This window comes from Podarcis liolepis (genome assembly GCF_965112155.1).
Source record: "Podarcis liolepis genome assembly, chromosome: Z".
Classification (NCBI taxonomy): Eukaryota; Metazoa; Chordata; class Lepidosauria; order Squamata; family Lacertidae; genus Podarcis; species Podarcis liolepis.
In genome coordinates, this window is record NC_139570.1 from 39,842,668 (window position 1) to 39,869,588 (window position 26,921).

Here is a 26,921-nt window from a genome sequence, read left to right on the forward strand (position 1 = left end):
ACTACATAACACCCCTCCCCACCGAGATAAGGCGTTAGTTATAATCGTAATGGTTTCCTTATATACAGCACTACGCGTAATGGTTCAATTAGGCACCAAAGCATATCGGTTACATTTCCCATACTTAGACCAACAGTGATACCTGTCCAACAACATAGTCCTTTAAATAAGTTGGGCGCTTGGAAACTCTGTCAGACCGCCGGGGACTGGTAGCCAAGTCCGGAGGGCCACACAGTTCTCGCTGAGGCTGTGGTGCGACCCTAGGTGGCGTTGGAACCAACTCCCCTGGATCCGCTGCTATGGGTGGAGCCTCCGCAAGTGGAGTGGTCTGAGTCTGTTCTGAAACGGCTTGGTTCGGCTCCACGCTGGCAGTTTGCGAGGGAGGTGTAGGTGGGGCCTCGCCATCTGTACGTGTCTCTTCTGGAGCCGCAAGCGCAGTTGGGGGCACCTCGGTAGTGTCCAAGTCCCCAACCCTGCGCCTAAGCTGGTCTATGTGCCGTCGCCACAAGCGTCCGTCTTCGAGTGCCACCTGGTACGAGCGAGGTCCAGTGACTCCCACTACTGTGGCTGGCACCCAAGGGATGTCCCCCACATAGTTCCGGGCAAAGACCTGGTTTCCTGGGACAAATGACCGTGGTGCGTTGGCACAGCCTGGGGGTTCAGCCACGGCAAAGTCTGGGTGTAGCCGGTCGAGCGGTGACCTGAGGCGGCGGCCCATAAGCAGTTCAGCAGGACTCCTCCCTGTGGCCGCATGAGGGGTGATGTGTTGCACGAACAAGTATTCGGCGACCCGCTCATGCCAGTCTCCCCGGTCCAGGCGCGCCAGTGCCTCTTTTGTCGAGCGATTCAGCTCAGTGATTCAGCTCAGTTCAGAGGCTGGCCGCATCTGGCTGTGCTCTGATGTCCATCCATCCCATCCTCGTCGCCAGTGTTAAGTCGTGGGTTGACATAGCAGCCGGCACAGCGATTTCATCAAGTAGCTCTTTATTTTGGTAAGCTGAAATAGAACTGACTGCGAACAGCTCAGCCGGCCTGTATTTATAGGCAGCCGGCTGTCAACATTGTAACCACAACAGCCCAGAGTTCCCGCCTAAAATAACTGCCGCGGACCTGAGTGAAAACTATCTACAGACCTGAGTGAAAACTATATACAGTATCCCCCTGTTGGCCCAGGGTGAAACTACACTACATAACAAGGAGGATGTCAAAGAAGGCCAGTGAGGGGTGTGTCCTTGCAAAGAGGGGGTGTGGCCTAGAGAGAGTTCCAGTTGTTAGGCAGGGAGGCTACACTAGACCCCACCAGGCCAGAGGTTCTCCTCTCCTGGAGTACTTGAAAGTGAACACAGGCTGTCATGGCTAGTAGCTGTTGGCAGATCTATCACTCCAGTGTCATCTGTTCCATGCCTTTATAAGCATTTCTTGCTGGTTCCTGAAGGCCATGCGTGCTATTAGAAGACCCAGTGGGAAGCCCAGCTGTGTTTTGTTTTAAGCCTGCTTTCTCTCTATATATGCATGGCCTCACCTGTACTTCCGTTTCTTGGTCACAGTGAAGTGTGACAGACAATGGCGATAACTGGATTGAGAAGTCAGAAACTGGCTTAATTAGGTTATAGATACTGTTTCTGCCCACATACGATATGGCCCACGAGGCGTAATTAAAAGTGGTTGCTTGGACCACACATCTCAGGTAGCATCGTTTGAGCTTCTCTAAACCAGGAGGGCAAGCAGAGAGCAAGAGAGCAGCGAAATGACAGAGGCCAAGGAGGGATGTGTATTTACACAGGGGCAACAGATAATAAAGCATGGAAGTGAAGCAGAATCCTGAATGAAGTAGAAGTAGAAGGGGGGGGATTATTTATAATAATGGGAGTCAAACAGAAGGGGGAATAAGTCACTTTAAGGGTGCATAAATTTTTACGATGGCGCATAAACAGCCATAGCTTGTCTTGTCTCTCTCCCCGTCTGTCCCCGCCAATAACGAGGGACGGACGGCGCCGAACATAAAGGAGGAATATAATCAGGCAGAGGGAGGGGACGGATGGGAAGGCCTGGTGGATTGATCGCAGAGTGCGTTTGTATATCCCAACGTAAAAGGTTGGAGGCTGACAGGTGGCCGGGTTTTTCCACTGTATAAAGCCATGTGGGGGCTGTCAGCCCCACGCAGGCGGCCTCGTTGCAATTGATGAATTGCCTGCTTTCTTGATTAAACCTTCCGTCACTTAAGAAACAATAAGCCCAGGCGTGGATGGGGGAGAGAGAGAGAGAGAGGGACACGTCAAGAAGTGTGTGTGTGTGTGTGTGTGTGTGGTGGGAGTCTGTTTTACCTTTCTGCAGATGTTGGGCACAGAGTACAATGTGTATTATTAAAATGAATGTGGCATTTATATTGTCTTGTTTCTTTTGTGGGAGAGAGGGCCTGTAAATTATATGTTAATAATCAGATGGTAGGCCCTTTCCAAGAGAGCGAGAACTGAGGTCTTCAATCAGTTTAATTGGTAGATTAATCAACCAGAGCTTTGGTTGACTAATCAAAGGACTGAGGATTTATTTTTCTGTGGTTATGTTTGTGTATTTTGAAAACCAATACGCCTTTTTTTTTATACTGGTGTGTTACAGCATTAACTGTGTGTTACTGTAATGCTGAATGAAAAAGGAAATATACACAATGGCTTTTCTGCTAAGAATGAGTGGATTAGTTTGTCGTCATCATGTGCTTGCTTTGGTATGTGAAAAAGCCATCTATGATTAGATTTTGGAAATAAGGCAAGTGTGTTTAAATTTAAATCAATGTAGTTTGTTAAAAAGCAGAGTAATCTGCTAAAATATCCTTTCCTCAGTTGACAGCCTTCTTAGGCTTACAGCACAAAGCATTGTTGATTGTCGCTACAAGCAATGTGTGTGACTCTGCAACAGCGGTCGGCTGATTGTTTAGGGTTGTTGAATTTACCTGAGTTTCTAGTAGACTCTGAAGATCTACCTGCAAAATTCAGGTCCTTTTATAGTTGAAAAACAGTGATGTCTCTAAGCATATTCTGAACCTAGGAATTTGTTTTTATCATCCATACTGAGCTGAGGTCACTGTCTTTTTATAAACAAATCTACTGAAGGGCTTCATTTCAGCCTCCGTGTTTGGGTGGAAAAAGTTGGGGGTTTTGTGTTGTTTTGTTGTTGTTTTGCTATTGTTAAACAATGCTAGTCAGAAACTGCTAATGATGCTTTATTGAGCTTCTTGCATTGTAGGGGGTTGGACTGGATGACCCTCAGGGTCCCAGCTCTACAATTCTATGATTCTATGAAATTGGGTTTTTTTTTTATCTGAATTCCTCAAGTGTGACAGTGTTCTTTGCTATAGCCTTGGAAACAAGGGTGTTAAAGGGAAGGTGAGTCCCGAGTCAAAATTATCTGTATATTCAAACTATTTTAAATCATGAATTATGCTCATATTTTAAAAGGCACAATCTGTGTAAATATCTGTTGGGTTGTAGCTAGTGTAGTGCTTCTTAGAGTAGACACTCTGAAATTGACTTTTAAGTTCATCAATTTCCATGGGTCTATTCTTAGTAGAATATTCGGGGAGGGGAGGAGTACTTATTCACGCAGAACATAGTTAATCTATGGAACTCACTCCCACAAGAGGCAGTGAAAGCTACCAACCACAGCTGGAGGCAGTAAGGATTCTGAAAGCCAGTTGCTGGAAACCATAGGAGGGAGTGCTATTGTGCCCAAATCCTGCTAGAGGGCTTCCCATAATGGGTATCTGGTTGGCCGCTGTGAGAACTGGATGCTGGAGTCGATTGGCCATTGACCTAAGCCAGCAGGCTCTTGTAGTCCAATGCTATTATGTTAATTTATGTGGATACTATCCACTCTTCATGCACACAGGCTGTACCTTTTAGAATAAGAGCATAACAGAATCCATGGTTTAAAATAGTTTGAGAGTATTTGTTGTTCTTTTGTCTCTGCTGTGGTTGTTTTAATAACAGCATCTGGTTTTTATGGTCTGCAGACCAAATAGAGTAGTACTGCAAAAAACAACCCATCAGAAGTCTATTACTAGATCCAGGTATGTTTAATCTCTCTCTCTCTCTCTCCCCACCCCCCTCCCCCAATTTGCAGAATACAAAAAGACACATCCTTCTTTCCTCCTGTCTAAATTTTGGCATGGTAGAAAATGGAGGAAAGTGGTGGAAATGAAAGAAAGAATAGCTATTCAGTAGTTTGCCATCCTGACCATTGAGTTGCATTAACAATAAAAATAATGAATTAGACTTAAATGTCTATAAGCAAGTTCCAGCCATGGTTAAGCATAGGCATAGGCAAACTCCAGCCCTCCAGATATTTGGGACTACAATTCCCATCATCCCTAGCTAACAGGACCAGTTGTCAGGGATGATGGGAATTGTAGTCCCAAACATCTGGAGGGCCGGAGTTTGCCTATGCCGGGAAGCATATTTTGTTTCAATGGTTGAGATGCTGGTATACTAAATTATCCAACTAATATTGAAAGTAGCCTTATTTTTGGCTACCTCATGCTCTTTATTTTTAAATAAATATCAATTCATAGTGTGTGTTATTTTAATAAAAGCAATGTACAGTAACAGAAAAATCAAAGGAGCTCATTATAACATTTGTAGTTAATTTGAACTATAGTATGCTTAATCCTAATTCTTTCTGCGCCATTGATTACAATGGGCCTTAGGTGTTCTGTTCAGCTGGCCACTGGATCACATCCTTTGAAAGATGTCAAATTGAGGAGTGCAAATATTCCATCAAAAGTTTGTGCTAAACGGATCAGCTTTTTAACACCTTGGCAGCTTTTGCAGTGAAGTTAATAAACAGCTTGTTTCAGGACAATATGTTAATGGTCCCCAAAGGGAAGAGGATTGGTCTGGCTTCCAAAAAAATGTTGTTGGGGGGGGGAGGAATTTGGCTGCAAGCAAAAGCCGTTTCAGTTGCAAGATGTTTCTTCTCTACAAACTCAAATGGACACACAAGCTTTCAGAAAGTTTTACAAATGAATCGTGCATTACAGACAAATCGGTTGCAGATGTTTTTTTCTGGTACTTTTTTCTGTCGGACACAACACTTGCAACTGTGCTAGCGTAACCATTTAAATTGCCCTTACTTGGCCTCAGTGATGCCCTCATTTAGCCAAATCTAATAGACTCTCTAGTGTTGTGACATATCATCCTGTGTAGTGCAAGGATGGGGACTGTGACTCTTATCAGTGTTGCTGGACTCCAACTCCCATAATCCCTGAGCATTGGGCATAGTGGCTGGAACTGATTGGTGTTGGCATCTAGCAACATCTAGAGGGCTACAAGTTCCCCATCCTTGACATAGACTGCAGGGTTCTAAATCCATTTGGAGAATCTATGTATGTAGATCAGACAGTCAGACCTTCCCAAGCCCAGCATGGATAGCATGGGGAGAGGCACAGGAACATAAGAAGAGCCCTGCTAGATTAGGTGAATTGCACCTTCCCCAACAGCAACCACCTCATGTCATATGACCAACAAGGAAGGCCTTGTTGGTAGTGTTGCTACCGAGGACTGCCTGGTTGGCATTGACCCACTTGGGGGTGCCAACTTGAATAAAATATCGGGGCCTCAGGTAAACGCTACCCTGCATAATTGATCACAAGATGCAACACACACTATTTGAATGGCAATGCTCATTAACTTTGGGGGGAGCCCAGCCCCTCAAATATTTTATGGAGAGAGTGCTGAAGGAACTTCAGCCCCTAGGAGTTGGCTCCTATGGATCCACAACAGGGCCATTTCAGTGGTGGTTCCCTGGTAGTGGAATGCCCACCCAAAAGAAGTGCACCTGTCTCCATCTTTCAAGAGGGATTTGAAAACATTCCTGTTTATCCAGGCATTTGGTGGCTGAAAAAGACTATTCCTGGCAGCCCCAAGATCACTAGATGGAAGAAAGTTTTTAAGCACTCTTACAACATTTCTTAAAACTAGAACTGATTTTTATATGTTTTTCCGTTGTAATTGTTTTTAGAATCGGTTTAGAATGTTTGCTTTGTTTTAAATTGTACATTTCTGGGGGGAGGGGCTCAATAAGCAGTAAGCAATAGCTCAGGATCCTCTTCTCACAGTCACCAACCAGATGGGAAGACTGCAGGCAGGACAGGAGCACAACAGCCCTCTTGCATTCCTCATTAGCAGGTCTCCAGAGCCATAGTGCCTCTGATGCTGGAGGGGTCTATTGCCATCATGGCCAAGTAGCCATTGACAGCCTTATCATCCACGAATTGTGTGTAAACCTTTTTTAAAAAAATCTGTCCAGATTTGGTGGCCATCACTGTAAGTTGTGATAGCATATATTTAGCTGTGACTTTTTGCATTGGACTGGATGACCTTTGGGACATTTTCCAAGTCTGCAAATCTATGATTCTGTATTCTGTGGGCTAATGATGCAAGTACTTCATTTTTATCCATCCTGACTCCCAGTGTTCAGTTTCATTGGTTGGTCTTGAGTTCTAGTATTCTGAGAAAGGGATAAACACCTTAAACTAATTTCTTTCTCTCAGCCTGATCTGCCTTTATAGACTGTGAGAAGAATGAAGTGTGATTTTTTTTGAAGGGGGAAGTGGGCAGGAAGAGAAGTAGATACACCACCTGAGCTCTGTGGGTGAAGGGATTGCGGGGGAAACATTATTCTGGCTCCCTGCCTCTTAGCCTCAGATTCCCAGAAAATGTAGCTCAGAGGGGAATACAGGTCCCTAACAGCTCTCAGAACCCTTAACAAACTCCAGTTCCCTTTTTTGGGGACGGGGAGCAAAGTCTGTTTAAAATGGTATCATGGCACTTTAAATGTTTCACTGTGGCCCATTGACTCAACGCTGATTGATTGCTGGATAGCAAACCTTGCATCATCTTCTGCCATACCTAGAGCCTTTTTGAAGGCTCTGTTCTGGCTTGAGCCAGCTTTGACCCCTCTTTTGAAGGCTTCTTGCTGATTTGAGCCAACTCAGACCCCCGTTTTGAAGGCTTCCTACCGGTTTGTATCCATCTGTGCTTCTCTATTGTCCCCAGGGAGTTGTTGACTTTAAAACAAAAGAGAGTGGCAAAGCTGAAGATGAACATCTTGGCTGCCTTCACTGTAAAGAACATTAGGTCCCATAGATTAGACTTGAGATGGAACAGATCTGTCAGCTCGCTGAAAAGGAGCTCATTATTCCGCAGATTTGTCTCCCCATTGTCTACAAGACAATGAATGATGCCAGCCTGAGATCCTTTGTTATCTAGAGAGCTGGGTTTTTCCCCTCTTCCCTCAGCCCCCCTTCCTCCTACATGCCTGGGTTGTTTTATGGCATCAAAGATCTAGCGATCCACCGATAACATGGCATTCTCAGTTCTGCGTGAGACACCGATAATTTGACAGCCGCCGCCTTCTGCTTCATTTCATGTCTTGCACCAGGACTTCCAGGCCTTACTCCATCAGGCAGTGCCTTGACATTGTGTGTGCATAGCTGTGTTGTATCCCCATTCCAGAGCTTGAAATAGATACACAGGTGGCTTACAAGTCCCTTAACCAGCAGTGTTTGGGCAAGCAAGTTGGGGTGAATGGACCCGAGGAATGGAGGAGCAGTCATCATCCTGCATCATTGTCACCATAAGGTATGAACATAATATAAGAGCCTGCTGGATCTTATGAAGCTTCATTCTACTGAATCAGATCATTGGTCTGTCTCACTCAGTATTGTCGTCACCATCCTTTCTCAACCTTGGGTCCCCAGATGCAACTCCCATCATCCCTACCTAGCAGGACCAGAGGTCAGGGATGATGGGAGTTGTAGTCCAACAACATCTGGGGACCCAAGGTCTATACTTCTTCAGGGTTTCAGGACATTTCAAGCCTCACGCAGAGATGCAGGCTATTGAACCTGGAACCTTCTGCATGCAAAGCAGATGCTATAACCACTGAGCTACGGTCCTGGATAACATTTTTAGTTCTTATTCAGTCTCTTAGCCACTATGCTTCTATAGCTCTCACATGGAGTTGCTTTTGGCCTCCTGGTGCTGGTCCCTTTAGTAGGTTGCTCTTTGGACTGCACAGCAATGACTCTTCTGGAGAGGTCCAGCTACCACTTGCTCTGCTGCTCCTTTTCTATAGGGCATGGCCATTGCTCAGTGATAAGAAATGATGCTTTGCATATTATAGCTTCAAGTTTCATCTCTGGGAAGGATTCCTGACTGAATCCTAGTGGAGTCACTGCCAGTCAGTGTGGACACTAATGAGTTATATGAACCAGTGGTCTGATCATTTCCTATGAAGTGGAATATCACAGGTATCACATGGCAAAATATTTGTGCCATCTGCGATAGATTTCCTACTAATGATGGGGAAATGTCTGAACGTGTTTAGTTGGTTGTCATTATTTAAGTTACTGTAATTCATGGGGGTGATTTTGTTTTATACAGTCATACCTCGGGTTACAGACGCTTCACGTTGCGGTTTTTTGGAGTTACAGACCACCAAAACCCGGAAGTACTGGAACGGGTTATTTCCGGGTTTCGGCAGTTGTGCATGCGCAGAAGCGCCAAATCGCAACCCACGCATGTGCAGACGCGCCCCTTCAGGTTGCGAACACTGCGGGTTGCAAATGTGCATCCCGCATGGATCACGTTCACAACCCAAGCGTCCACTGTAATTTGCTGATACCTTATTATCTTAAAATACTTAGGATACCAGATGTGATATGGAATCTTGGATTCTGTTACTTTGCTTTTAATTGAAGTTTGAAATGTTATAGGGTGGCAATGTGATTTTGTTGTTGTTGCATATTTTTGTCAATTTTGTAAACTTTTTTGAGTGCAGTAATCTAGAACAGCAGTGTACAAATTAAAAATGAAATGAAGAAAGCAACTCCTACTCTTGTTACTACATACAGTGGTGCCCCGTAAGACGAATGCCTCGCAAGACGGAAAACCCGCTAGACGAAAGGGTTTTCCGTTTTGGAGGTGCTTCGCAAAACGAATTTCCTATGGGCTTGCTTCGCAAGACGACAATGCCTTGCGAGTTCCTGCAGGTTTTTTCCCCTTCCCTCCCCTTTTTCTAAGCCGCTAAGCCGCTTATCAGCTGATCCAATCAGCAGATAAGCCGCTAATAGCGCTAATCCGCTAATCCGTCAATGGGCTTGCTTCGCAAGACGAAAAAACCACTAGACGAAGAGAATCACAGAACGGATTCTTTTCGTCTTGCGAGGCACCACTGTACATAATTTTAACAGACGTGATAAGTACCTTCATATCACAGACTTCCAACCTGTATGTTGTAATCAGAAAAAGGATCTTGGGAGGAACAAATGTGGTATGGTGGTTAGAGGGTCAGACTCTCTAGACCAGTGTTTCCCAACCTTTTTTGGGCAAAGGCACACTTGTTTCATGAAAAAAATCTCGAGGCACACCACCATTACAGCCCCGTGACGTCAGCGCGCAGCGTCACGCCGGGAGGGACATGAATTGCTAGCAAATTACATAATCACCTCCTTGAGGGCTGGCTCATCTTCTCCGAAGGCAGAACCCCATTAATTAACAGCACAGACTCACACCATAGCCAAGATGAGGGGGGGAAACCTCAGTCATGCACAGTCATGCACATGTGGGGGCTAAATGAGGACGAAGACCGGGCAGAGAGCAGGGTTCAAATCACCCCACCTGGCCAGGACAATCCCTGGGTGCTCCCTTGGGCCACTCGCCTGACCCACCTCGCAGGGCTGTTGTTGCAAGGATAACACAGGGAGAACCACGCACGCCCCCGGGAGCTCCTTGGAGGAGAAAGCGGGCGATGAATGCAATGCACGAAATATATGAGAGGCGACCAGGTTTTGCAGGTGAGGGGCCCCCGCCAGCCTCCACTTCCAACACCCGGCGCAACGACGCCGAAGTTTCCCCCCGGGCTCGGCTCGGGGAGCAGCGCTGCTCCCCCCGGCTCCCCTTCGCCCTCCCGGCTCTCTCTGCCGCCCACTGGGGACCTCCCTCACCTGCCAAGTCCGGAGCGCCGGTGGAAGTTGCATGCATGCATGAAGGGCGCCGCGTTGCCATTGCATTGCACTGCACTCCATGCAACGCCTGCACGCATGCATTGCCTTGCACGCCCGCCAAGGGGTCTCCCCGCGGTCCGATGCGTCCCCTCCGGCGCGGATGCAGCATTGCAAAAATAAAAAAAACCCCGACGCAGCCCTACCTGGGGGGCAGCCTCCGCCGCTCCACCTCCGCGGGGATCCCCGGGCTCCATCCTGCCGCCCGATCTCCGCGGGGGCGCAGGCAGGCTGCGCGGGGTCTGCGCGGAAGAGCCCCTGCCCGCCCGGCCGCCGCCGCTGCGCTCATTCCATGGCCGGGAGAAGAGCGCTTCAAACAAAACGCCCGGCCCGCCAGGCCACGCTGGGAAACGTAGTTTGCGCACCCCGCGCGGGCGCGGAGCCCAAGGGCGAGGGGACTACGGATCCCGGCAGCCCCCGCGCCGGGGACGGAGGGGGAGAGGCCGGGTGCAGGGATGGAGGGACGGGTGGGCGAGCAAGTGAGTGAGTGGCAGCCGCCAAGCCTTGGCCGAGAGCCAGGAAGGGCCTCCCCGGAGGAGGAGGAGGAGGGAGGCGCAGAGCGGGAGGGAGGGAGGGAACCCCAGGGGTCATTTAGTGACGGCGCCCCAATCGAAAATTTGACTTTAAAAAAAAAAATCTTTCGAATTGTTTAATTTTTCCCGTGGCACACCAGGCAACATCTCGCGGCACACTAGTGTGCCGCGGAACAGTGGTTGGGAAACACTGCTCTAGACCTACAAGATCAGGATTCAAACCCTCATTCATCTATGAAGCCCACTAGGTGACCTTAGGCCAGTCACAGTCTCTCAGCCTAATGTACTTCTCTGGGTTGTTGTGGGGATTAAATGAAGAGGAGGACATTCATGTAAACTCCATGGAAGAAAGGTGGGATATAACTAATAGTAATAGATAATAATTTACATTTTTCCTCTTTTTTGTCCTATCACCATGTGCATTTATAAAACATAAACCAAACTTTGGAAAGAAGCACCTTGGCCAGAGCACTATCGGAAGATGAGGTCCAAATTTCAAGATAGCAGTTGGCGTGGAAAATAAAACCTCCAGCCAATGGTTTGGTAACAGCTTTGTCTCAAGCCTGGGTCTGTTGAAGTACTTTGGCGTTGATTAATGAGCTCTGGTGGCAGCTTGAATAGAAAAAAATGTCCTTTCGCCATTTGCTTTGAAAAGGCAGAATGGCTTGAAACCTCCAATTCTCTTGCAGAGAGAGGGCGGGAAATTTCATCCCATGTTGCCAAAAAAATGCCTAGTGCTCCCCTCCATGATAACTTTGTGCTCTTCAATGTGCATTAACAGAAATAAAATAAAACCCTGTATCATTTCTTTGTAGGCGATGAGAACATTTTAATCAGGGCTTAGCCATTTATTTTTCACAGAAAAACTATTGTTTTGATCCATCTCTTCCCCCTCCACCCCTCTCCTCACTTTTCAAAGATAATTAAATAGTTCACTAAGCACAGTGTGGTGGCGCCTTTATTAACATAGGTAATTTTGAAAGGAGGATAAAGAAAAAGAGATGCCATTGTTTTAATTTGCAGCGAAAAGAATTGCTTTCAGCTTCTTCTTGGAAGGAACATTAGGAGGTTTGGGCAGTTGTTGCTGCAGTGTTTGTCTGATGTTTGGGCCTGAGGGTCTGTTGCCAATGTTAGGCCTACTCTGAGTAGGCATGATCAGTGTAGGTCCACTGATTACAGTGGTAAAATAGAAATGATTTCTGAGTAAAAGAAAACCTTAAGGATCATTCATGGCAGGATAAAAGTCTGTAAATTTATCAGGACAAGTTATTTGTTGTTTACTGTTATAACAATTGTTTTCTCAAAATTCATCTGTGCCATGAAAATAAATAACAACAGTATTTTTTTTAAGCTTCCCTGCCGCACTAAATGTTGGTGCCCCATTTGCTATGGAGAAAGTGGAGAGGTCATTTTGGTTTTCCAGGAGGTGTAGGAGGGTCACAATGACTTCTCCATTTTCTTCATTCAGCCCACCTCTCTCACACAAATGCACACAGTAGGATTCTTCCAAAGAATGATGCTGTGTGATGATTTCACTTCCTTCTGAAGGAGGAATTTCTGGGGTGAATGGGGAGGAATTGTACTTGTCAGCCATTTGGTTTGGTTTGGGTTTTTTAAAGGTCCTATCACAAATTCTGAAAAGGTGTGTGTGTGTGTGTGTGTGTGTGTGTGTGTGTGTGTTTCATAAAATCTATACACCACTATTTCAAAAAATCTTACATTAAAACATAGAAAAGTTAAAATACTAAAGCAGATTAAAAATTACCTCAGCTTTCTAAACATCTGGGTAGGCAAGAATGTTTTTAGCAGGTGCCAAAAAGAGACCTGGATGATCTCAGTAGGCAAGGAGTTCCAAAGTACAGGCACTACAACACTAAATGGCTGAGTTCTTACAAATGCTGTTATGTGGCACCTATAACAGTGTGTTGTGCTGATCGAAGTGGTTGAGTGGGCACATGTAGGAGAAGGCAGTCTCATAGCTAAACTTGACTTGGTCCCAATATGTTAAGGGCATTATATGCTAATAGTAACAACTTGAACTTGGCCCCAATCGGCAACCAGTACCAAATTCTGAGCACAGGTGTTATTTACATTCTGCACCAACTGCAAGTTCCCAGATCAAGCACAAGGGAAGCCCCACATAGAGCATATCGCAGTCTTGAAGTACCCTGTACATGAACTACTGCGGCTCCATTTTCTTGGGTGGTGTTCATGGCTCATTTGCTTTCTTTCTAAATAACATATTTGCTATTGCTGCCTCTCATGCCAGAACTCTTCCTAGTAAGTCACCATTTTCTCCTCATAGGTGCCCCCAGAATGGCAATGCGTTGTGAGGATCAACGCTGATTGTGACATAACATCATTCAGTTTCTGTTTTACCAAGTGGGGTGTTTTCTTGAGAGGGAGGGGAGAATTAATTTCTGTGTTGATTGGTTCTGCTCTGTTTGATGGTTTAACAACTTTATGCTGTGTTAGTGATTTTTATTGTACACCACCATTATAATAGGGGTGGCCCTCTCAACAGGCCTCTATTTCTATTGGGATTAAAAGTGTTTAAGAGTCTTTTGCTATTCTGTAAATAAGCATAGTAGAATAATTGTGTGAATGATTTGGGATGGGGGAACTTGGGGTCCAGGTAGTCACATTCAGGAGTTTCAGATGCAAGCCAAAGCACATCTGGAGTTCCAGATTTAGGAATATATACCGAATTTTACACAAATAAGGTAAATTTTAAAGACATATTCCTTTAGAATGTCAAGTGTGTATACCCGCACACACGTTTTGGTTTGGTTTCTTCACATTAAGGCTTTGGCATGGAGGGAAACTAATTTAAATCTTAATTTAAATATGGGAACCTTTGGCCCTCCTGTTTTTGCCAAACTTCAACTCCCATCAGCACTGGCAATAATGGCCAAGAGACAGAGATATGGGAGAAGTAGTTCAGCAATATCTGGGGGCCAAAGTTCCCCCTCACCTGTCTTTACTACGTCTTGGCTGATTTTAAATACGTTACCAAGTATCAATATACCTTTTTTTTTGCCCTGGGTCCCCCCCCCCCAAAAAAAATCCTCATTTCAGTCTATGATTGCAAATGCTGGAAAAAGAATTGATGTTGGAGAATGTCAGTTAAATTTTTTGCAAGTCTGCTTGAGCAACAGGGAATTTCCTTGAGAAACTCTTCTCCTTCTTCCGAGTTATTGAGTGCTTTAATTTGCACTGTGCACAATCCTATGTTCTTCTTTTTTAGAAAAGAAAATAAATCCCCCTGCAGGATTGACTTTAGTTGCCCATGGCCATCAGATGACATTACATCTGTTAGGCGTTCTTTTGTGGTTTCAGCAGGGCCAGCTTCATGAGTGGGCTCTGTCAACATAGGAAGCTGTTTTATTCAGAGCCAGACCATTGATCCATCCAGCTCAAGATTTCCTTCATGGATTGGCAGCAGCAGCTCTGGGATTTCAGACAGGGATATCCCAGAAATTGAACCCTTGGACCATCTGCATGCAAAGCAGGTGCTCTGCCATTGAGCTTATGCCCTTTCCCTGCTGCATTCCACTTTGCTTCTACCTAGAAAAAACTGCTTAGCATGGGCAGGAGGTGGAAATTTATTGAGAGCCAAACCCTTTCCTGAGATGTTCAGCCTGGCCTCGCCCCAGTGTTTCTTAAAATGAGAGCTGATAAAGCAGAGAACCTGATCATGAGAACATAGAAAGAGCCGGCAGCATCAGAGCAAAGGCCCATCTAGTCTAGCATCCTGCTTTCACAGTAGGCAACCAGATACCTTAATCTGAAGCCCAGAAGCCAGACCTGAGTGCAACAGTGCTCTCCCCACCTGCGATTCCCTTGAGCATACTGAGGCATGCCATATTCAGAGGCATACTACTGCCTCCGACAGTGGAGAGCATGGCCATTGGGGCAAGTAGGAGGCTTGTAATTCAGGCAAGCCCCCTTCAGGCCTTTGTGGCTTTGGTAGAGGGGCAAGCTGAATAATGGAGTTTGTGTACATAATCACCCCTGCCTGTCTGTATACTTTTACCCTCATGTATCCAGGCTGAACACATGAAGAAGACTGAAAGGTAAGGAGTGAGGAGTGTCAATTTAGTTGATTCTCAGCCAGGAACCGCTTCAAGTTTCAGCATCCCCTTCTTCCAGTACAATGCACTGCTAATCACACATGCTTATGCGCATCATGTACTAGTTGTGGTAAGATTCGCCTGCCTTTATCAGGAATCTGCAGTGTATTTGTTTTGCTTGTACATGCCCCGTCGTTTTAATTTTTTTAATAGGAAGCTGCTGCAGCGTTCGGATATTTAAACAGTTATTAAAGGAATGACAATTAACCGATTGCCGACAGAGATTTCCTTGAGTGGGGGGGGGGGGACGCCTCCCCGAAAATGGAGTACAGTTTGCAAAAAGTATCGCAGTGCAGTAATGACAATGAATTTTGATTTCCCGGAACTGATATTAGACTCCTTATTAAACTATGTACATCTGCTTTTAATTTAGTCCAAATAATTGGAAAATGCAATGAAGCTTTCCAATTAAAGCGGGGGCTTTATGCTGTTTAATAATACCCCCATAATATTATAGCTTATGAAGTGACAGGTGAGTTGGGTGAATGAATGAATAAAACATAAATGCGGCAATAAGGGACAGGAGAACGGGAGACAGTTGCAGGGGATTTTAAATGCTCAATGTAATTTGCATATATTAATCTCCTCTTTTCAGCCTTATCAAGCATTCTTCAGTATTTGAAGTTAAAATAGCGTTGACAGGCGAGAGCACGCTTAGTTTTTTCGAGGATTTATTACTTGTATAATTTCTGATCTTTAATAAGCAGATATGACTGATCCTCATAGTTCTATAGAAATCGTTTAATTGTTCCAGATGGCGTGTACTGATTATGCAAAATTACTTTTCACACAGTTTTTTTTCACCCCCTCTTTTGGTGCTTGTATATGATGTGTGTGATGGAGTTCGGAGTAAAATTTTAAAAAAAATTATAGCAGCCTTATCGTGCTGTTTTATGGTGTGTTAAAACACACACACACATTCAGTTGAATTTAATCTACTGAATTACATTGGCCAACAGCTATTATAATGTAACAGAGAGATCTTTTTTCTTTTTCCACTTGGAGGCTTGATGAAGAATAATATAACACATTCACTATTGTTCATTACAATATCACACACACACACACACACACACACACACACACACAGACAGACAGCATTTCTTGAGAGAGAGAAGCCTATGGCATAATGCATAATTTGTGCACTTAGATAAAATGCAAAGGAATTGTTCTCTTCGTTTTTGGAGAGCAGATCCATGTGCAGAACAAATGAAATAACCTTGTTGTGACTGCTTTCCTCTCATCAAGAATGATTTTCTTTTAATGATCAGGGTGGCAAATTGTATTTTAATTTTTAGATCACTGGCACGGGCTGTGTCCTGTTGACAGGTGTCACCGCCATCCTCCTTCATGGCTCGTCTAATTCGGATATCTCAATGGTCCCTTTTTTGTAATTGAAAAGGCATTTTGTAGTAGAGAGTGGTGGCTGTAATTCAGTCTCTTTTAAAAGCTCCCCCACCTCATGCTATGTGTGTGCAAATGTGGTTGTGGGAAGTCCTAGTTGAGAATATATGAGCTTACACTGTGGGAATAGGAAACCATTAGCTCTATGGATGTTGTTGGTCTCCTAAGTCCCATTATCTCTAACCATTGGCTATGGTGGTAGGGGCTAATGGGAGTTGGAGAAAGTCTGAAGGTCACTGGTAGAGCATCTGCCTAGCATGCAGAAGTTCCTAAGTTCATTCCCCAGCGTCTCCACGTAGGTCTGGGAGAGAGTTCTGCCTGAAACCCTGAAGAGCCATTGGAGACAATTCTGAGCTTGATATGTCAGTATATGGTATATGGTTCCATATGGAATCCAACACTTTTCCAATCCCTTATTATTCCACCTCTTGAAGGACTCCATTCTGAAGACTACAACATAGGGATGGAGAATTGGGGACCCTGCAGCTGTTATTGACTAAAACCCATTATCCCTGAGTTGGACCATTGACAGTGCTGGCTGGGACTGATGGGAGTCCAACAACCTCTGGAAGGCCTCGGATCTCCATCCTTTTCATGCTACAGTCTTGTTGTACAATGCTGTCTATCCATCACTGCCACACCAAGGTTTCAGGCACAGTCTTTCCCATCACTTGCTAACCATTTCCTTTTAACCAGAGTTTCTGGGTATTGAATCTGGGGACCATCCACATGCAAAACATATGCTCTGCTACTTAGCATGCTTGGTAATAAAGTTTCAGTTCAAGAGAAGCTGGATGGAGAAGGATACTTGGGTATGTTTGTAAAAGCACTTTCATTGTGTCTACATTAGTCAGTATGAAAGGGGAGCTGTTTAGCCAGGAATAATTGTTCTCATCCTTAGTGTTGATTGGAGCCAAACAGTGTAAAAGGAGGTGCATTGCCCACTGAGAATTGGCCCATAGGAGAAGACATGCAGGAAGAACATCAATGAGTAGTTATTATATTCTGTGTTTTTCCCTGACAGGGGCTCAAGGCAGCTTACAGCTAAAATAGAAACAGCTAAAAACATAGTGGGGAAAGTAATATTAAAAAACAATTATTGATGTATTTACTTGCGCACATGCACACAAATATACATATATTAGGAACATGGAAAAGAAAAGGTGCTTCGTTTTCAAGAGAATTATGTGCAAGTTCTGTGCCCATGTGTGTGCACAGAAAATAGTAGATCTGGCTGGAAAGTGATACACGGAGAACTACATTGGCCATTGCAATGCATCCCTAAATAATAATTTTGTATAATGATAGGATTATTGTATAATCTTAGAAAGGGGCATGGCTGTGAGAGGGCATGGCTGTGACTATCATGAAGGGACCCTGCACTTCTGAATTTGCCACTACACTTCTAGACATGACTAACATAGGTCCATTATTTTCAGTGGACCTACTCCCAAAGCCCAAATGTCCAGCCATACTAACATTAAACAATTGCTGAAGATTCCAAAGTTATTAATTTATTTATTTTTTAAAGGTGCATAGTAGATCTGTGGTAAAATGCATAAACATTGTAGGCCACTGGGAGGCTTTCCTAACACATTATCAAAATATCTATAGCTCTAATAATATAAATCAGGAATGATTAGAAAAATATTTGTCCTAATGAAGTAATCATTTGGTCGTAATGCATTTCATGACTGTAGCTTTCGGGTGTGTTAACCGGATGGACGTTGTATGGATTTTCTCATTTTCATCTCCAAAACGCTATCTAATGTTTCATTAAGAGTCACATATAATGTATCTTAAGTACAGTCATTAAATATAGTTTAAGGAGATTTATGTTTCAATATTGCTTAAAGATGGTTTAATAGGCCCATTTACTTGGGCAATATTAATGAGCTCTTACTACCTAATTTTAAGGATCTTAATGTGTATGAAGAGTTTGTGGCTGCACAAAACAACTTGGAAATGGCAAGGCAGCGGACAACTCCAGAGTTGACATTGAAGCAAAACCCTCCAGTGCAACTGCATTCCTAACCCTGTAGCATTGCTCAGTTGATTTAAAGGGTTGAATCCCCCCACCATTTGGCAAGCCACACGGGTGCCCTTCACCTGCAACATGTTTCCAGTCCTCATGGTGACTGCTGGCATTCCAAACTCATCTTCCCTGTGGCTTTGTGAGATGAGTCTGATCCAGCAAGACAGTTATCTACAGTGGTGCCTCGCAAGACGAAAAGAATCCGTTCTGTGATTCTCTTCGTCTAGCGGTTTTTTTCGTCTTGCGAAGCAAGCCCATTGACGGATTAGCGGATTAGCGCTATTAGCGGCTTTTAGCGGCTTTTAGCGGTTTTTAGCATCTTATCTGCTGATCGGATCAGCTGATAAGCGGCTTAGCGGCTTAGAAAAAGGGGGGGAGGGAAAATAAACCCGCAGGAACTCGCAAGGCATTGTCATCTTGCGAAGCAAGCCCATAGGAAAATCGTCTTGCGAAGCACCTCCAAAACGGAAAACCCTTTCGTCTAGCAGGTTTTCCGTCTTACGAGGCATTCGTCTTGCGGGGCACCACTGTATAAAGGTTCATCTAGGCCAGCTTTCCTCCTTGCCACCACTCCCAGTGGCCAACTGGTGGCATCTGGGAAATCCCCAAGCAGAACATTAAAGCAACAACCCTCCTTTGTTGTAGCAATTGGTATTCAGAGGTGTTCTAGTCCTGGATGTTGAATACCATGACCATGAGCAGTACCAAAAGAATATAGGAAGCTGCCTTATACTGAGATGGACCCTTGGTCCATCTAGTACAGTATTGTCTACACTGATTGGCAGTGGTTCCCCAGGGTTTCAGGCAGGAATTTCTCCCTGCCCTACCTGGAGATGCCGGGGATTGAACCTGGGCCTTTTTGCATGCAAAACGGAAGCTCTCCCACTGAGCTTATGGCCCTTCCCTAAACATTGATAACTCTGTCCTCCTCCTCTTCCACAAATTCTTCCAGTTTCCTTTTAAAGTCATCTAAACAAATGACCATCACCCCCATCTTGCAGCAGTGAATTCCATAAGTAGAACAGGGATGAAAATGATCCAACTTAGTGCAAATGATACTTTGGGTATCATTTAAAGGTTCCCTCCCCGCCCCAACCTTGGCCATTTTTCAAAGATAATTTCTGAAGCTGTTGTCTATCTGGGAGCCATTTCTTTTACTCTTCATTGTCTTGGTTTGCTTTCAGTGATGTCTGCTAGACTTATCTGATCAAGTACAATGAATGTACAGTGGAACCTCAGTTTTTGAACATAATCGGTTCCGTGAGTCTTTTCGACTTCCGAAACATTCAAGAACCGAAAATCAAAGGGTTGTCAGCAAAGTGAATGGTGAAAATGGAAAAACACGCCATGGAAGCCGTTTGACTTCTGAGGCGCGTTTGAAAACAGAAGCATTCACTTCAGTGTTCGAAAACCAAAACGGTCGGCAGCTGAGACATTCGAAAACCAAGGTTCCACTGTATTTGTCACAATGTACCCACTATTACAAGGCATACAGTACATGCAAGCAGTACTCCAGAATCATCAAAACAAGTACAATATTACAATTAATGATATATTTTCATTATCTTCTCAATACAATCACACCGCATGGACTGAATACATATTTTGATTTGGGCTGTTTCTTGTAGTACTTCTTTAAGAAACCCTTGGTGTTTCATAATCTCTACTCATAAATGCCCACTAGTGGGCTTCCTCTGTGGTCTGCTAGCCAGCATGCAGCCGTTGCCTCTACTTGTACCCGATGTGTGACCTTGTTCACTTCACAGGTGAGTCAGCCTGCTCATGGCCTGGAAAAGTTTGCACTATATTGTTTGACTTGGGTTGCTACCATTTTCTTCTATATTGTCAGCTGAAGGAGGAGTTTTCTCTTTGAAACTGGGATCAACCAGACTCCAGTCCTGTTTGCTACAGCTGCTCTGCCACTCCCAAGAACTTCCTTGGGTCGGAAATAATGAAAATATATCATAAATTGTAATATTGTACTTATTTTGATGATTTTGGAGTACCACTTGCATGTACTGTATGCCTTGTAATAGCGGGTACATTGTGACAAATACATTTGTAGTACTTTGCTTGCCATATATTGAGTTTTTTGATGCTGGCCTGAACCCCTGTTTTTTCTATTTGTGTATATGAACTTAATCACAGCAGGATTCCTGTGTTGCTGATCCAGGAAGTGTTGCCTTTGGTTTTCCACTGGATATGTTTTCCCTCCATAATCTGGTCATCCAGCCAAGACAAAGTAATTGATTGTTGTTGTTGTTTTGATTTTCCCCCCAGTTTTCTTTTTCATTAATTACATACTTCTCATATCCATAACATTTACTATGCATTTGTTCCTCCCTCCCCTCCTAGGCTTCCCCCAACTTCCGCTTCTGGTTTGTTTCTCCTCTCACCCACCTTGCTACCTCCTAAAAGAAAAAAATACTAATAACATATTTATACAATAACATCAAACCTAAACACATAAAGATGAAAATAAGTACACCATATTATTTCTCTACCTTCTACACATTTTCTAATACTAATGATGTGAATGTTTATTTGACAAAGTAATTGTTTGGGCGGGGGGGGGGGGAGAGTATTGCACCAAAGCAACAGTGGAGAAGATAGCAGAACAACACTAAATAGGATTGGGCGGGGGGGGGAGTGAATATTCTCTCAATCAAGAATTTTCTCAGAAAATATTTCTCACATGCTGGAAGTATCACTTCTGATCGAGAAATCGAACAGAGAGCATTTGATACAGTCGAGTTCATATGATTATATCGTACAACCTTTCCTATTGTTTTCTCATTCTCGAAGTCCTCAAATCATTTCTTAAACAAAGGTCTTCTATCCAGCTGCTATTTGCCTCTTACGTACATTGTTATGAGATTGTTCTTGTTTACGTCTTCTAGCTTCAGCGATGTTTCAAGCTACTCAGGTGGTTTATTAGTAGGAGATGATAGCAAATTTCTTATTTTCATAATTGGACATTTCTTCCCTATGGACTCATGTTTAAGATACACATTGGAGGGGGGCTAGAAATCCCCTTTCCTCCCCCCACCTCCATCCCCATAACTAGCTAATAAGTGTTGCATTGTCATCAAGAGAGTAATGGTTTGCTGATTAGTGCAATTAATGACAAATGGTGGTTGGAGCTGGTGGATTGGTTTAGCAGATGATGAATGCCGTGTGGCCCAGGTTGATTCCTGCCAAGAGTGCCTTACCTGGCTGCCTGGCCTTCTGTTCTCAAGCAGGTAGCTCTCATTAGTCACAGGGCATAGGTGCCAGGTTAAATTCGCTGTCATTTCCGGGGGGGGGGGAGGGGGACTTAGGAACACAGGCATGCACTTGTTCTCGGATTCCTTTGAGAGTCGTCTGATAGCTTTCCCTGTATTGCTGATGTGGCTTTTGTTTTTATCTCTCACAAATGTCTGCTGTCTGTCTTAATCTAGTTGGGCCGAAAGCTGGCAGTGTGATAGACAGGGTCCAAGGAAGCTGACCCAAAGTAGAAGGCAATCCACAACAGTGAGGAGCAGATAACAGGAACCTGTCAAGCTTACAGGACTTGGAGAGCTCCCAGGGCCAGCAGGATATTGAACTGGCTCTTATATATGCCCAAGCAGGGTCAGGTGACCTCCAGAGCCACACACCTCTGTGTAAGGCATCTGGTAATTTAAAGGGGCGGGATGCTAGCTTGGAGTAGTGGATATGATTCCATTATATGGGCTTTCGGTAATCCCTTTTTCTGCTATTTCTAGTGGAGAACTTAAAAGAAAAGAACAGTTTTGATTGATGGGTTTATTGTGATTCTTCTCTCCCACACACCCCAAAGGCTTTTGCTGGATCCATTCTTGGGGTCTAATAACCTTGCCTTGTGGATCTCCAAGGATTATGACTTTCCCTCCCTAGAATTCAGTGGGGATTTGGGGGGCTGTGCAGGAGGGATAACCAGAGGCCTTCCAGAGCTTACCCACACGATTTAGTGATGGCCACCAGCTGCAAAGGAGAAGAAGAGGAGGAGGAGGAGGAGGAGGAGTTTGGATTTGATATCCCTCTTTATCACTACCCGAAGGAGTCTCCAAGCGGCTAACATTCTCCTTTCCCTTCCTCCCCCACAACAAACACTCTGTGAGGTGAGTGAGGCTGAGAGACTTCAAAGAAGTGTGACTAGCCCAAGGTCACCCAGCAGCTGCATGTGGAGGAGCAGGGAATCGAACCCGGTTCACCAGATTACGAGTCCACTGTTCTTAACCACTACACCACACTGGCTCACTGGAGGATTAGACAAAGGATTATTATTATTATTATTATTATTATTATTATTAAAGTTGAGCCACCAATCATTTAAATAAATGGGGATTCTTCCCACTTCCCCATTGATTTTGCTTCATGAAAAAGAGGACCTCTCCTAATGCTAATATCAGATGCAGTTGTTCATAGGGGAAAGACAATATGGTGTAGTGGTTAGAATGTTGGACTAGGATCTAGGAGACCCAAGGTTCAAATTCCCAAACAGCCATGAAGCCCACTAGGTGAGCATGGGTCAGCCACTCTCTCGCAGCCTAGCCTACCTTGCAAGGGAATTAATAAAATAATAATAATAATAATAATAATAATAATAATAATAATAATAATAATAATTTTTTTTTAATACCCCGCCCTCCCCAGCCAAGGCCGGGCTCAGAGCGGCTTACAAGCAATAATAAAAACAAGATGAGTGATTACAACTTAAAAACAAAAATAAAATACAACATTAAAATAATGGAACATTCAAATATTAAAATGAAGCCTCATTGCAGGAGAAGGAAAAGAAAAAAGAAAAGGGGGGGAGGGAATCAAATTGGCTCCAATCCAAAGGCCAGGCGGAACAACTCTGTCTTACAGGCCCTGCGGAAATAAATCAGATCCTGCAGGGCCCTGGTCTCATGAGACAGAGAGTTCCACCAAGTTGGGGCTAGTGCTGAAAAGGCCCTGGCTCTGGTTGAAGCCAATCTAACTTCCTTAGGGCCTGGGACCACTAGGGTGTTGTTATTTATGGACCTTGAGGCTCTCCGTGGGGCATACTAGGCGAGGCGGTCCCGTAGGTATGAGGGTCCTAGGCCGTGAAGGGCTTTAAAGGTCAAAAGCAGCACCTTAAATCTGACCCTGTACTCCACCGGGAGCCAGTGCAGCTTGAAAAGCACTGGATGAATATGCTCCCATGGCAGAGACCCCGTGAGGAGCCTCGCTGCAGCATTCTGTACCCGCTGGAGTTTCTGGGACAGCTTCAAGGGCAGCCCCGCGTAGAGCGAATTACAGTAGTCAAGCCTGGAGATGACTGTCGCATGGATCACTGTGGCCAGGTCGGGGCGGGAAAGGTAAGGGACCAACTGCTTGATGCGGCGAAGGTGGAAAAATGTCGCCTTGGAAAGGGAGGCGTCAAGGATTACACCCAAACTCTTAACGGAAGGCAATGGCACTAATTGGGCCCCCGCAAGAGAAGGGAGTTGGTCCCTCATCCCCATGCTATCCCGACCTAGCCATAGGTCATCAATGTCCCCTTGGTGGATTTTGAACAAAATAATTGAATAATCAAGGCTTAAGTTGCCTTTGAAGGAATAGTTACAAGCATATTTACCTACTGAATTTTGAAACAGTGATGGGTTTCCTAGGGACCTGTTTTGCCTGATAGTTTCTCTTTAAGTAATGTTGGGGGGGGGCACCCAAACCTTTTACTAATATGGGTGAAAATCCTTAATTTTGTGTTAGTGAAAGGGGGCTAATAATTATATAGTTAATTGGCATCTGGAAATTAGGACAATCTTAATTACAGAGCACCATTTCCTTAATAGCTACAAGGCTTGGGCATTTGATCTATATGGAGATTGGTGGCTATTATGCAATTAGCAATTACATTAATGGGGGCATCCTATTTTGACGGAATTTGCATATGCAAATAAAACATACCTAATAGAAATAGCATTGCTGCCCTAATGATTATGATTCCCTTCCCCCCCCAAAAAAAGACCCCTCCCCAATGTTTTTAAATCACTCTCAACCTAATTGCTATCTCTTTTGTTTTATCTCTTCAGAATGGAACTGCATGCTAAATATGCATTCTTAAGGAGGTTGAAGGAACCCTTTAATATAGAGACACATTAAATGAATAAATATAAATGTAATTTCAATGATATGGAAGCATGGCATGTAGCTATTGCCACATGTGCTTTGGGGGGGTGTCTTTGCATGTGCTGGCACTGCTGTTAAAGGGCCACAAACAGTATTTATTTATTTATTTATTTATTTAATTATGCATACCCATCTGGGCTGCTTCCAACACATAAAAATATAATACAAAAATCAAACATTAAAAACTTCCCAATACAGGACTGCCTTCAGATGTCTTTTGAAGGTTATATAGTCTTTTATCTCCTTGATATCTGATGTGAGGACGTTCCACAGGGTGGTGGTGGCTACTGAGAAGGCCCTCTACCTGATTCCCTGTAAGTTCACCTCTCACAGTGAGGGAACCACCAGAAAGCCTTCAGAGCTGGACCTCTGTGTTCGGGCAGAACGATGGGGGTGGAGAAAGTCCTTGAGGCATACAGGGCCAAGGTCATTTAGGGTTCTAAAGGTCAGCACCAACACTATATTTTGAAACAGAACATGTCAAAGCGTTGGTTAGACAGCTATTTTAAATATTCAGAAAATAATTTAAATCAACTAGGGCTGCCATACGTCCGGAATTTCCTGGACATAGCCAGGACTTGTCCGTCAAAAAGTGGCATCTGGGCGGAATTTTCAAAAATCCGTTAAAATGTCTGGGGAGACCTGAGCATCTTTTTGGTGAATTTCCTTTAAAAATCACTCTAAAACTACTACTTTTTTAAAGATTTTTTTGGGGGGGGGGGAGCGTTTGTTTCCAGATTTTCACTTTTTAAAAATATGGCAACCCTAAATCAACTATAAGCTAAAAGCAGATTAAAACAAATGTCAGCACATTGCCAGATAGGCTTGTCTAAACAAAACATTTTCTAGTGGGCATCAAAGAGTGTACAGTAAAGGTGCCTTCCTTGATGTCGATAGGCAAGAAGTTCTGAAGTGGGGGGGGGGGCTGCCACGCTAAAAGATTGATTTCTTACAGATTTAAGAAGGCATGCCTTGCAGGGGCAGGTGACAAGTTCTCTGAATTTTGCAGTGTTCTCCATCCATGTAACATGTACAAAAATGCACACAGGCAACTCCCCATATCCATGGGAGCTGCTTTCCAAGGCACTGCATGTTTGTGGGACACGCATAAGCCCGCTTCATTCCACCCGTCCCCTTCTGAAGCTGAAAACTGTGTGCACATCAGTGATCAGACTTTCCTCAAATGCACACAGATGGGGAGTTGCCGGTATGCTGTGAAGAAGTGTCCATAAAAACATATGTACTGGTAAAATTAACATGCAAAAAAGCATTATATTAATGGAAATCGCTTTGCAAAAATGTGAATATGAGGTGAAATTACTAATATACATTGGGGTGCACTAAAACACTGATGAATTTTCATTGATGGCTTTTAAACAATAATCAGGGGACATGGTGGCGGGAGAAGAGGGAAAGCTCCATTACACAGGAGTGCTTCTGCTGATGGAGATCATTAGGTGAATCCCCACCCCACCCTGTGCTGAAGTGTTTTAGCCAGTGCTACTCCTACTCAGAGTAGACCCATTGAGAATAATGGGCATGACTAGCTTAGATCTATTAATTTCATTATGTCTTTTATGTGTAGAATCTAGTTGGATACAGCCCATATTTTCCCTGCAAATTTAAAAGCAAGCAAAAGATTACAGATCGATGCAGAAATGGGATGGAATAGATTTCTGAATGAACACAGGCAAATTCCCCCACCCATCCTTTGGAAGGATCCCATCCTGGATGCTTTGAAGAATAGCTGTCTGGATGTGTGGGGCTCCTGGAACCCAGCTGGTTTGGGCTAATCCTCTTGGAAGCCGGATGGCAAGGCAGCCTCTCCTGAATGTACGACAACAGATGGCAGGCCCAACCCGCAAAATATACAGCAGTATGTCTTTGCCATGCAAAAGCAGCCTGTTTGTCTTCTCACGGTGTTCTGTTGGGTTGGAGAGTTTGCCTGTTTCATTCACTTTTTGCCACCCCATAGCCAGTCCTCCGTTCTCCTTTTGTATAGTTTATTATTTGCACCCTACTTTTATTTAAAAATAAGTCTCAAAGCTGTTTGCTGTAAAAATAAAATGCAGCATAATAGAACAGCAGACTAACTATTATTACTATTATTATTTGTTTGTTTGTTTGTTTTATAACCCACCCTTCCTTCACAAGGAGCCCAGAGAGGCAAACAGATTCACAATTTAAAAACAAAGGAAGATCGTTCTATAAACACTTTCAATTAAAAACATCTAAAAGCAGTTGCAGCATTAAGGGGTTTGTAGGTGTGGGGCGGATCCTTAAATGTTTCTCTTTTTTTGTACTTCTATCAAACGTGGAGTTCCCCTGATCATTCTGATACCTCCTTGTTTCTGAGGTTTCATAAACACTTATTAATTTAAAGCACGTAGACACTAAGAATCCTGAGAACAGTAGTTTGTCTGTACACATCTACAAATCCCAAACTCCATGTTTAATAAGGGACAGTTCCCAGGTTTCTTGAGGGGCTGGATGCTTTAAATGTATGGTGTGTCCATAGCCTAAGTGGTTTCATTCTGTTTGCAATCCTTTGCACTCAGCAACTGAGTTTTCTGTTACAAGGAGTTAGAAGGATGTAAGAAGCT

General features: G+C 44.1%; 1 protein-coding gene across 6 annotated transcripts in view; it reads left to right on the plus strand.

Annotated features, from left to right (window-relative positions):
- Positions 1–26,921, plus strand: part of MVB12B (multivesicular body subunit 12B) — a 102,433-nt gene that overhangs the window by 43,645 nt on the left and 31,867 nt on the right. The window contains exons 8-9 of one of the 6 annotated variants that reach the window (XR_014521623.1): positions 4,117–4,293; positions 4,422–7,634. The exons of 4 other annotated variants lie outside the window; for them this stretch is intronic. Coding sequence is in view for 1 of the 2 variants with exons in the window: in XM_083486020.1 (XP_083342146.1) it covers positions 4,117–4,217 (101 nt within the window). In the remaining variant the exon portion in view is untranslated. Of the gene's footprint in view, positions 1–4,116; positions 7,635–26,921 lie in introns of those variants that run through there. One more of the 6 variants, XM_083486020.1, reaches the window with a different exon arrangement.